Source organism: Natator depressus, chromosome 10 (assembly GCF_965152275.1).
Source record: "Natator depressus isolate rNatDep1 chromosome 10, rNatDep2.hap1, whole genome shotgun sequence".
Classification (NCBI taxonomy): Eukaryota; Metazoa; Chordata; order Testudines; family Cheloniidae; genus Natator; species Natator depressus.
In genome coordinates, this window is record NC_134243.1 from 16,179,191 (window position 1) to 16,192,529 (window position 13,339).

At 44.4% G+C, this 13,339-nt stretch overlaps 1 protein-coding gene across 1 annotated transcript in view; it reads right to left on the reverse strand.

Annotated features, from left to right (window-relative positions):
• Positions 1-1,300: 1,300 nt before the first annotated feature.
• The window catches only part of POLR3E (RNA polymerase III subunit E), a 38,832-nt gene continuing 26,793 nt past the window's right edge, over positions 1,301-13,339 (reverse strand). The window contains exons 18-21 of the mRNA XM_074965308.1: positions 11,415-11,911; positions 6,899-6,979; positions 5,746-5,871; positions 1,301-2,131 (exon numbers count right to left, since the gene is read on the reverse strand). Of these exons, the coding sequence (XP_074821409.1) occupies positions 2,075-2,131; positions 5,746-5,871; positions 6,899-6,979; positions 11,415-11,911 (761 nt within the window). The 3' untranslated portion in view covers positions 1,301-2,074. The remainder of the gene's footprint in view (positions 2,132-5,745; positions 5,872-6,898; positions 6,980-11,414; positions 11,912-13,339) is intronic.

Below are 13,339 nucleotides of genomic sequence, written 5' to 3' on the forward strand. Positions count from 1 at the left end.
TACTAATCTTCATGAATGCTGCTACATTAGAAACTTTATGGATACAGTTACAGGAATAGATAGAATTGTCATATTAGCTATTTGATTGTGCTCAAACCTTACAAGCATTCAGAAAAATACCTGAGACTTCAGAGGCAATAATCAGTTTGAAGCTAGTTTGCTCTCGATGGACATAAAACAGCATCTTCCTGTGCTAATAATGAAAGAAACTTCATGTGAGTAAACTAGAAAGTATGTTGAGTTTTAGTTATTCAAAAACTTGGGCAGTAGGATATTGTCCACAGGAAGATGGAGATGCTGTGTAAATACAGTAAGTTATTTAGCCAACTAACCAAATTAATCCTAATTGCTAGAACAAACTTACTTATTTCAGCCAAACAACCCACTTAACCATAAGTGAGGTTCTGAGGTAGGCAGTTGTTTTCACCATATAAGTTGGAACTACAGCTGCATGCTCAAATCTTAACTTCAGCACAAGTAGAGTGAAGAGTAAACACAAGAAATGGTAAAAATATGCCATACTCATTGATTAAAAGATTAGTTAGTTCTCATGTCCCCTTTCCAATTCTCGCACCTGCTCTTAAACTTAAAATTTTAGATAATAAAATCCTTGTGGCAGAGTACTATTTATTTTGTTTTAACAGGGCCCCCTACTCTTACTTGGAGGGGAGGGGGGCTCTAGATCAGAGCTGGGCAAACTATGGCCCATGGGCTACATCCAACCCATGGGACTGTCTTGCCCAGCCCTTGAGCTCCCAGCCCCTCCCCTACTGTCCCGCAGCCACGTTGGCAGCACTCTGGGCAGCAGGGTTGTGCGCTCCTGCCGAGCAGAGCGGTAGCGTGTTTAGCTCTGGGCAGCACAGCTGCCAGACATGCGGCTCTGAGCAGCTTGGTAGGGGTCAGGGGATTGGATGGGGTGGAGGTTCTGCAGTCAGGGGATGGATAGGATCCCAGGGAGCGGTTAGGGGACAAGGAGGGGGGCAGTCAGGGATAGTAAGTGGGAGGGGGCAGATAAGGGGATAGCCTTCCCTACCTGGCCCTCCATACAGTTTTGCAACCCCAAAGTGGCCCTCGGGCCAAAACGTTTGCCCACCCTTGCTCTAGATGCTACCATAATTAATACTAAGTGATTTGTAACAATATGTAGTACTTAGCTGAGGAAGGGGAGAGGGGTAGGTAGGGATAAGCTAAAAGTCATTCTCTGTTAACGTTTTCTAGTCCATAAAAGATTACATTGCTTCTATCTGTTCACAGACAAACACATGGGGGTCAGAGGCTGATGCCACAGTTGATCTTCAAGATAAAATTTTATTTGAAAAAGTTACATAAAATATAGATTTTACATCACCAAATGTGATAACTACAGTTGGACACCTTTCAGATGGTGCATAAGGTTACTTACCTTGTTGTACCTGCATCTAGTTATGCAAAAAAAAATCAAGTAGAATACACTACATCTGCTTTATATGTAATTACTTTTGAAAACAATTTGTGTCATGTAAACAATTGGTGAGACTGTTTTTGCTATGTATAATTAGTACAATGTTAAAGACAGGGATTTTTCCCCTGAAACCCAGGTGCATACAAAATTTTCATGAGCATTCATAGGTTTGTTTAAGTGGGAAGAGGGAGTGCTTTAACACGCAGACTACATCATGACCTGCTAGGCATATAAGAAAAGTTGGATGTTTGTAAACAAAAGACTTACCATTTATTGGCATTAATTACAAAATAAAATATTAGACCATGATTTTCCATCATGTCTGTGTCAGTATATGTTTTTATTTTATTAGAATGAAATAATGAGAAGCAAAATACATTAGGAATCCCAAATTCATCAAATTGCAGATAGGGTCCCACATTTTCTTCCTAGATGCTCTTTGTGTTTAGGCGGCCATGCAAACAAGTGCGTGAATGTTGACCTCACTAACCGTCTTTCTGCAGTGCCCATGTGGCCACAAGTAGGTCAGATTCTCCCCTTGCTCCCTGAAGCAAAGGCATTATTCTGTCTATGCCCACTGCAGTTTTCCTCCTCTGTCCTGGAGATAACGGAATGAAAAGCTCACCACTGTTGTCAAGACTGCACTGTCCCTTTAAGGTACCACATTCCAGCATGGCTTACACAGCAGTCCTGGGGAGAATGGGAAAAGCAGTTACTAATGCTGAAAAGTCTAGTGTTAGAGATTACTGATCAGCCTTAGAGGCAGAAAGCTCCCAAATCACAACAGATTCCAAGAAGCAGACACAAAATGTAAAAATCAAAAGTGTATAGTAGCAACATTGGTGCACATATTGTACCCATTTACAGCAGGGCAGAATCTGGCCCATGAACCCTACCTTAACTATGATGGTACTAGGAATACCAGATCAATTCAAACTTTTCACATGGCTCAGAACAGACTAGTTAAACCATGGGATGGGATCCAGCAATCCTAATAGGACTAATTCCACAAGTAAGGGTTGCAAGATTGCAACCCATCGGTTGAACTGGGCCTTTTGAAGCTGTAATTTATTGTTATGATTGTCCCTAAAGACCAACCAAGAACAGGGTCCCATTGTAGTAGGTGCTATACAAACACAGAGTAGCAGCCAGTCCCTACATAAGAATGGCCATCCTGGCTCAGACCAATGGTCCATCTAGCTCAGTATCCGGTCTTATGACAGTGGCCGACGCCAGATGCTTCAGAGGGAATGAACAAGGGATCTATCCCTTCCCATACAATCCCAACGTCTGCTAATCAGAGTCTTAGGGACACCCAGAGCATGGGGTTGCAACCCTGACCATCCTGGCTAATAGCCATTGATGAACCTATCCTCCATGAACTTTTCACACAACACACAGTTTTTCACACAACGCACAGTCAACCCGTGGAACTCCTTGCCAGAAGATGTTGTGAAGGCCAAGACTATAAACAGGGTTCAAAAAAGAACTAAAGTTCATGGAGGATAGATCCATCAATGGCTATTAGCCAGGATGGACAGGGATGGTGTCCCGAGCCTCTGTTTGCCAGAAGCCAGGAATGGGCAACGGGGGATGGATTACTTGATGATTAACTGTTCTGTTCATTCCCTCTGGGGCACCTGGCATTGGCCACTGTCGGAGGACAAGATACTGGGCTAGATGGACTTTGGTCTGATCCAGTATGGTTGTTCTTATGTAATTCTTTTTTGAACCCTGTTATAGTTTTGGCCTTCACAACATCCCCCGGCAACGAGTTCCACAGGTTGACTGCCCAAAGAGCATACAATCTAAACAGACAAGACAGACACAGAGTGGGTGGTAAGGGATAGAACCACACAAGCAGAGTGAACAATGTGATGGGAACATGTTAGTTACACAATTTGTGTGTGTGTGTTTGTTGGGGGTGGTCAGCCAAACAAAGGAAAGAACAGCCAATCACCAAAGGCAACAGTGCAGAATCAAACCCTTTCAGAGTTAAACTGTTAAACCACTGGATTATATTTTGACCAAATTATTATTAACCACACACCTGACAAATATTTTCAGGATACCTGAGGCATCTACATGAACTAAAGTGTGTTTTGTTTTTAGTGAGCATCAACAGTATTGAATTTTCATTTTACACACACTCTACGGTAGGTAAATTCAACAAGAGCTGACGTACCCCTAATGACTGAAAACACACAGCTTTAAGGGAAAGGAGTTTTTGTTTTGTTGTAAGTTACTAGACCGGGGTGGGCAAACTATGGCTTGTGGGCTGGATCCAGCCCGCAGCATTGCCACCCCAGTGGCGCCACGGGCCCCACGCCTCTTACTGGCACCACATCTCTGCAGAAGGGGGCAGAGGGCTCCATGCGTTAGTCTTGCCTATGAGTACCTTCCCCGAAGCTCCCATTGGCTGGGAACTAGGAACCACGGCCAATGGGAGCTTTGGGGGAAGTAGCCACAGGCAAGAGCAATGCACAGAGCTCTCTGCCCGCCCCCCCAGGGGCCGAAGGAACACGGTGCCAGCCGTTTCTGGGAGCGGCGCGGGGCCAGGAACCTGCCCTAGCCCCAGTGCATGCAGCTGCCACCCCGGAGCCACTCCAGGTAAGCGGCGCCAGGCCGGAGCCTGAACCCCTCCCGCACCCCACACCCCAACTCCCTGCCCTGAGCCCCCTGCTGCACCCTGACCCCAACTCCCTGCCCTGAGCCCCCTGCCATAGCCCTCACCCCTCCCTGCACCCCAACCCCCTGCCCTGAGCCCCTGCTGCACCTTGCACCCCAACCCCCTTCCCTGAGCCCCCTCATGCACCCCTCCTCTACCCCAACCCCTTGCCCTGAGCCCCTTCCTGCACATGACACCCCAACCCCCTGCCCCGCATGCAATTTCCCCACCCAGATGTGGCCCTCAGGCCAAAAATTTTGCCCGCCCCTGTACTAGACCTTTCAGACCACAGAAGCCTAGTACACTGCAATTACTCAATGTTAAAGAAAGGAAACTAGCAAGCTGAAAAGAGGGGTTGACATATCTGCAGACCAAGATTTTAATCATACGTTCCAGACTTATTCCTGATTCTTTCATGCACTGCTCTGACTCACTTGTATTCAGGGGAAAATGAAGACAGACACCACCCCGCACCAGTTCTGGGCATGTGATACAGATGCACAAGCTGTGTGGCTTAAAGTGCATTTACTTCCTACGCAGATACACTCCTTAAATAGCTGCATCATGAAAATGTGCACATATGTTGTTTGGGCACTCCTAGTTATAGTCAATGTTTAGGCACACCTATCTTCTTAAAAATCTGCCTGCACCAGCAGTGTGTGTTAAACTAAACAGGCTCAACATGCTTTAGGTTTATCTTGAATATTAAGACCAGACTCTTCTAATCAAGACCAGAGACACTGAATAAAGCCAAACTGCATATTATCAAAGCAACAGAACCCTAATCTTTCCAATGCACAATTAAATCTACAATACAGGTCTGGATTCTGCAAAGTATTTAAACACATAATTTACTGAAATTAGGGCCAGAGTGACCCAATTCCTAGCAATAATTATTTAAAAGTTACAGGAGTTGGTGGATTTCTATTTAGCAACACCATACCACTTTAATACATGTTAATCAACGCCTGTATTGCCCTCCAGACATTCCCTGTATGTCTCGCAACACCTTAGAAACAATGGGTGGCTCTTTCAAAGGCAGAGCATACATGAGGGTTAAACTGGTAAACATTCTTTCATAAAATGTTTTAACTGATAAAGGGTTTTGTTGTTGTTGCTGATTGCTGCCTAGGTAACTGTAAGCTCTCCTTGAGAGTAAGAGGATGTATTTTTAATTTGATGTGTGGGGACTGTGCTTCCCAACTTTTGTTAATGTTAATGGAAATCCCATGTCTAAGCTCACAACAGGTCATGCTGAAAATTTTCCCCTTAATGTTTAACACAATACCGTTTAATAATAATCATGAAAGTACATTTATTACACTTTGTATTCATTGTTAGCCCACATCAGAAAAAGATTTGTTGGGATAACACCATATGATGATGGATTCAAAAGTCAGTGCCCTTTGGCAAAAAAGGAAGACTGTAACAAGTATATTTTATATCAAACAGATTGAAAATAAGGCCCTATCCACGTGAAAACAGAAACCACGCTAACAATACCATCATTTTGTGTAACTCCAGATAGAATCTGGTCCTTTCTGTGAAGCCAATATATTAAAAGCTCTGGTACTGACTGTATCAAAACCACCGTTAAACAGGAGCTTTGTACATGATTTTTAACCTGATGCATTACCTTTATCACTCTATCCACATCCTGTTTATTTAGATCCTCTCCACATTCTTGGCTCAACTGATGCTGGATGACGTTCCTGCGCACTCGATAATTTTTGGTAAAGATTTTAAGCAAAACCTGCCGATGCTTTAAAACAAAAGTTTATTTTAACACACAAGAGAAAAATTATCTGCATTATATTTCCAAACATGAAACAAGAAAACCACCGTCGGCTCCAAACAAGCTTTTAGGTACATCATTTGGCACAACACGTTCACTGAACTGCGTTAAAGAAATCTTCCTTAGCAAATCCCTCTCCAAACAGTCCCATACTAGCATGCTAGAACTATAGCAAGTATAAGAATGATACTTAGCATGTACAGTGTATTTCTGTATTCAAACCATTGTATAAACGTTAGCTAATTAAGTCCTGCAACACCCTTCTGAGGAAGGTATTATCTCCCTTATACAGAGAGAAACTGAGGCAGAGACAGTTTAATTAATGGAGCTAGAATTTGAGCTAAGCTTAGAACTCAGGAGTTCCTGGCCTTCTGCTCACTTCACTGGACTAGATTCTCTATAACGAACATCTAGAGCATGCTGCTGTGGGTCTTTCCTGTGAAAATTGTTTTATATTGTGAGCATGGACTTTCTGCTTCCTTATGTCCCATTACTCTCAATTTACAGTAGTGACAAAAAGTCAGTGGATGCCCACAAGTGCCACAGTTACTTCCCATTCTAGCTATAAGGAAATTCAGACCTCTCAGGTATCACCATAGGGTAACTATTGGATAATGCTGACTTTTTAAACAGCAAGGAACAGTTTAATATGCTCTAAGGCCTGGTTTGAATGGAGCAGCAAACTGGTGCTACTCACGTCTACAAAGCTATTTACACTAGTGTTTAATGAGCAGCGTATGTTATTGCTTCTGTCCGCTCTCCCATACCCCAGTTAAGCAATCATCACTTCTGTGGACTGAGCACTGCCTCCCAGCTTGGAGTAGCTTGGCACTGGAAACCACAGACTCCAAGGGGGTGGAGAGTGGGGTCATGGGAGAGGGGGAGACAGCCCGTTGTATCACTTTTAAAAGCAAGAATGCAAATAATACCAAGCTCCCAGCAACCAGTAATCTGGGAATGACTTGGCTAGATTTACAGCCATGTTTGCCTTTACCTGGTCGTAAATGTCACCAGCTTCCCAAAGTGCATAAACCTTTAATTCGTCCGGTGAAACAGCATGAATCTGTGGGGGAAACTAAGAACAGTTTGCACCAGTCAGGGTGGTTGCTTTAATTTTAGTTACAGGCTGTTAAAACAAATCATCTTCAATGAGTGAATGTTGGAAGCTCCAGGAACACTTCAGCAGCCTTATATTGCCCCAATTAAGCCAAAGCCATGTTTGATCAGCACCTTTATTCACTATTAGTGAAATTCACTCATGCACTAAGGGTCCAACCACAGTGCCTATGAACTGCTTAAACTTTGTTTTGAGAGTGTAAGTGGGAATTAACTAGCACACAGGGCTTGTGCAGGCTCTCTGCCACCGAGGCATGGGCAGTGGGGGGATTTCACCCTTTGGATGCAACTGCTAAACACTGAAGAGCAATGCCAGTGCTTGAATGTTAAAGGCTATTTCATGGCAACAAAACATTTAGTTCTCTCTATAAGCAGCGACTGACAGACACATTTGCTTCTATGCTAAAAGTTGCTCTGAGCTGTTCTCTGCTATTGCACGAAGTAGGATTTCACTCTTTCTAGAAGTTTTTTACATTGACTATGGCAGTTTTTAGGGTGCCTAGGTGCTACAGTTATACACATAAATAAATAAAATAAATAAATAAATAAATAAATAAATAGATACAGTAGACAGATTAGATTAGACTAGACAGGTATTCAATTGTCACTCCTGGAGCCACCAAAAGCATGGGAAAACTTTACCCAACACAGGGTGAGGGAAAAATATGGCATTGCTGAAACACCCATCATTTCTGTCTTGTGGGCAGGCTACACAATCCCACAAGAGTGAACAGTAAACTGCTTGTGAAGCCAGGCACTTGCTTATTGCAGATTCAGAAAATGAAACACTTTTAATTTCAAGCACCCACACAGGGAAACAAGCCTTTGGTTTTTCTCAGCTGCCATGCCCTCATGCCGCTCTCCACCTCACAAGCGATGCAGCAGCCCCCATCTCACCACTCACACGCCATACAAATGCTTACATGGAAAAATAAAAAAACCTCTCTCTTAGCCCCAACATCTTCCCTCAGAGCAAGCTCTCACTCTTGACATACTTCCTCCTTCAGGTCACTAATAATTCATTCCTTGCCAATGACAACCTAATTTTCAAAATCAACCATCAGAGGCGAACAAGCCCATTCAGATCCCCTACCCTATGGCACAGGGATGATCATTTGTTCCATTCCATTTCTTGTCACACTTAATGGTTAGCCGGTACAAAACATACCTTTCCTCCCACCCCTCACAGGCTTAGATGAAAGCCCTGGATGACTGTGCCAGAAATCCTAGTCTTTACATTCACACTTAATCTGTACTCTTACTGTAAAGAGGAAAGTTGTTGTTTGGTAGGAGCTACCTGGTGAGATTAGCAGCTCAGAATCCTGCATTGCTCCAATATTGTGAGACACATCATGTACATTTTAATAAACTTTAGAATCTCTTGACACTTCAGACTTTTCTCTCCTCAAAGGAATGCTGGCTAATAAAGGCTGGCCTCCTATGGTATGCATATCCCACATCAGATTCTCACAGGAAAATGAGTTATGGTCAAGGCCTGAGAGAGGGACAATGCGTGGAGCAAGAAGTGTTTATTCCAACAGTGTGTTACATATCACTTGCTCTCCTTTGTCTGACAGAGCTCTGAAACAGACCTGTACTGCAAGATGCTCTTTCCCTGACCCAATCACACTACCACGCCTGCATTTATCTTGGCCATTCAGAAACTCTGGTTCTAAGCCAATGTGGTTTTACGAAGCCTCAGCAGCCGGAATGCCTCCAAGGAAACAGATGACTGGGAGTTAAAAATAAATAAGTAAATACAAACTTCTCATCTTCCCCCTTTGTGAAGCGTCTGCAAGACACTATTACCAAGATCATCTCACTCTCCTGCTAATCCCAGTACATCGACTCGCCTCAGGATTTGGGCAGAGGCCAGCAGTCCTTCCTAGAGGGCTTCCATCAAGACACAAGGAAGGTGGAATGGCCCTCCAGTGCCCTTCAAAGACCTAGGAAGGGATCCTAGTGAGGGAAGGCAGCAACCCTAAGAGGGAGAAGGGTGCCACTACTCAAAGAGGTTAATGGATTTTCCTTGTGTGCAAACATCCTCCCCATGGCACTGTGGAACTTCAAACAGAGGCTGACTTCAAGTGTGAGTGCTGAATGTGACTATGCAGCAAAACTATTTGTTCAAGGCTTCCTTTCCCTTGCCCTAGCCTGTCCTGGACTGTCAGATTGCCTGGAATCTTAGGTTAAAGGAAACAACAGCCAATTGCATTCAAGTGCAGGTCTACCCAAGACTCGCTCTCTGGATCCCACCACTGTGCTAATGACGGAGCATTTCTTCTGGCTTGAAGATATTACAATGCTACCAAGTATGTGCAAGCAAAGTACCTCCGCAATAGGTGCCTAACGGCTTCGATTGCAGCAAGCGGCGTCTCAGTGGATTCTAGTACAAAGACACAGCAACCATTAGACTAACTTGCACTCTAAGCGCATCGGGTCAGAGTCAATAAATCCTTCATTTCTATGGGAGAGAACTGGTAAAGGCTTTAACCAAGTTTTTAGCAATGCATTTTCTGTGATGTGGCAGCTTGACTGCACCCCTCCTGGAGGACCTTGTTTTCATTACCTCAGTTCATTAGTTTTTAATCACTGGAGCAACTTCATTACAGAAAATTAACATGTAATTATTGCATCAAGTGATAAAATGAAAGGTCCTTGCACTGCTAAGAAGGTCTTGGGTTCCAACGGATCCACCAAGGGATGCAACCCATGCCCAAGAAAGCCCTATGTCCACATGGAGTGTTTGGTGAGTGTAAACACACCACAACTAATCTCAACCCCCTCTGCGAGAGATAGGGGAAGGGGCTCCCGGTGGAAAGGATTTACGCTGGTGATTGCAGCAGTGCAGGGTCCCTTTATCTAAATAGTGGGATTTGCAACAAGGCTCATGATAAGCCGTGTGCTTCTAGGAACGACCAATGCGCTTGCAGCCAACATTAGACAACAGATGCCACGCTCTGGTGGGCTGGATGGGCCTAAAAGCCTCCACACCGTCCCTTCAGTAGGGAATGTCTGGCTTTAAGTCAGGTTCTATATTTAAAGCTTCTTCTCTTACATGTTCCACAGGAGAGAGGCAATTCCCTCTCGCTGTCCAGCTTCCTCAGGAGTTGTTTTTTAAAAAACAGTATGTTCACCTCCTTCCCCACGAAGGTTAAGTAATAATATAATGAAGTAATTTACAAAGTTTCAAAACCAACCCAACCTGAAGTGACCGCACCAGCAATGGCCTCAGCTAATTAACATTCGCAGTATGTGCAGCCACATCACATGAAAGAAAGCAAGACCCTGAAACAGCCACAGGACGAGGCTCCAGGTGGAAAACCAGCCAGGATGAGCAGGGATTTAGAAGTCACCGGGCAGAAGGGAGAAGAAATCATTTAATTGGGGACTTTCTCTAGAAGCATTTCAAGTCCATTACTTACCTCCCAGCTGCCACACTGTATACCTACCATGCATGGCCACCATACTATAGTATTCCTACCTCCCCGCAACAGGCCTTGTTCCTTAGCTGAGACTTAATTCCCATGCTCTAGTACTACTTCTGAATTATTTCCTGCTCCCCTCACTCAGTCCTCCTCCTGAACTTTGTCCTGCCTCCTCTTTCAAGCAGCTGTCCCTTCTCTTTTTCTCTCCCCCAAAAGGCAGTGGACTGAAAGTTCTCTCCCTAGCTGCAAACTGACCAGGACTGCTACCTGGCTTGTAAACTGGTTTCACCCTTAGGCTCTCTCTGCATTCACTACAATGGTAGCTCTCTTCCCTCCACTAATTGAGCTATCTTCACACAGTGCTGCAGGAAGTCCTAGCTCTCAAACATACAAACATTTCCCTGTCTTTATAGCAGCCACAGAAACGCCTACAAGAAAAGGAAATTTAACAGCCGGTGACCAAAGGAACGTGGCACAGACACAGCATGTAACTCCTGCTATATTGTTCCCAGCCACTTGTTGTATTGCCAGGTGTGTCCTGCGCCCCTGAGATAACAGATACCATTGTTCCTTCCACAGCAGCCCTGAGAACAGGGAGCTTGTACAGCCCTGGCTACGGCAAATGGACCTGGGATTTGGATCACTTCAGACTGCTTCATGGAATCGTGAGGATAACAAGTAGTGAAGCACTGGGGTCCAGTCCATAGGAAGCTGTACCTATGAGTTCCTTTATGCGGACCAGGAGAGCACTGTAGGGGGCCAGCACTCAAGCAAGGATTGTGGGAAGCAGGAAGTCAGCCAGCCAAAGCCCCATCTTCAATGGGCCGAGAGGCAGCTGCTCAGAGGGATATCTGTCCCAGCCACACAGTGTGGATGCACTGTGTAGGTCACAGTATGTTTAAAAGCACCCCAGCCACTCAGCACGTGTGCCCTTCCCGACGTGTACAATATAAAGAGGATACTTACAGGCACCAAAATCTGTTTGCAGCCAGTGTCCAATACCATGTCTTGTAACATTTTGTCTGAAATGCCACTAAACAACGTGTGTCCCGGGGGCAGACTGGCTAAGTGAAGATTAAATAACCGTTTAAGCTCACTCAGAGTAAGAACAAACTGTTTCTTAAACGTCTTCATCACAAACGCTTTCAGTTCCTGTGCAACTCGATCCATACACCCGCCTGGCAAGTGGCCGTTTAACGAGTCCATGGAGTTTTCCTCTGAATGGATCCCATTGACCATGCCATTGTTCATACTCTCATAGGTGGACGCGTCCATAGGCTCCTCGTCGCTCAAAGGCTCCTCTTTAATGCAGACATTGGAAATATCCATCTTGGATGGAGAGTCATTTGCTTTGCTCTCTGCCTTTTTCTTTTGTAACTCTTTCTCCAGCAGCCCATAGTTCTGTTTGACTTTTGCTTTAGCCATACTGACCCTTTGTTCCCCAGAAACCAGAAGTGGGTGAGCTAGTAAGATATAAGAGTAAAACACTGTTAGAGAATCTTGGACATTAATTCTACAGTATATTTATTAAACAGACCTTAGTGAATTAACGGCACTGAACAAAGTTTACTCCAGAGATCCAAGACCCCAAAGTGATTTCAGACTAGATTTTGTTTTTAAAATAATTGAACAAGCAGAGAAAAATTTCAATAACTGCTAGCAAGATACTTAGGGCTTGACTTTTCAGAAGTATCAAGCCCACGGCCACGGGAAAACATGCTTGTGTGAGTCTTAGAGCCCTGTGTGAATCAGGAATTGCACATACAACTGCACACACATTTCTGCTTGCACCCCTAGACTCCTGACATCTTTCTAAGAGAAGATTTTTCAAGAGAGGCTGGATGCCCATAGAATTGCTGCAAGGAGAAAACCAGCTGCAGCAATTGCTATAGCTACCACACAGGATGTTGCATGCTTGCAAATGGGAGAATGGATGGGAAAGTGATTTGAGTGACCGCTGATCAGAGGGAAGGTGGTGAATCCAGCAGACCTTCTCTATTAGGATATGGTCCACAGCATGAAAGAGATTGAGAACCCCTTTTCTGTAGTAACTACGGAGTCTGGAAATGGGGAGTCCTCTCCCTCCCTAATCCCGGCCACCTTTGTACATCCATTCTCAGCAAATGGGGGTGTGACAGAGGAATTGCAAGCTTCAGTACCAAGGGAGTAAGATAAAGTACACTATGTTTTATAGTAAACTGCATGCACATACTCAGCACATACTTATCTTCTATGCCATTAGGCCTACTAATTCTTTTCCAAATAACCCAACACCTAATCCTTCCCAGCAGATAAGATAGAGGGTATTGAAATGTATTCATGTGTCCATTTGTCAGTTCTGCTTGCAGTCTCCATGGACTCCAATGTCTGGTAAATAACCAAGTACTTAGCTCAAACTCCCGGAATCTCCAGTTTTCATAACCTCTTATGATTACAGAACAGCTGCTTTAAACTTTCACTGGCTGCAATGGTGGAGAATCACCTTGAAAAGAGAAGGCCTTGTACCTCCTTAGACCCCCTGTTAAACTAATTCTTCACTAATAGCTTAACCATCACCCATGGCAGAACAGAGTAGGGAAACTGCTAATTTCCACTGGTTTATAAACTATGGGGCTATCACAATGGTGAGAATAACTCTGACAACTGCGCTGCCCTTAATGAGGAAGTAGAGTCTATTACACGCATGGATTCCTCTGCGCTGGGGAATCCTCAGTTGTGCCTATATGGCAGTTTTAAGGTTGCCTTGTCCCACCCTGGTGGTTTAAGCTCACCTTAATGTAGCCCAGAATCTGCCCCAAACAATCAAAAGGGAAACTGCAGACTCATCCCCCCTCCCCCCAAAAAAGAAGTGACGCACAGAAATTACACTAGAAACACAAACGGGAGAGTAT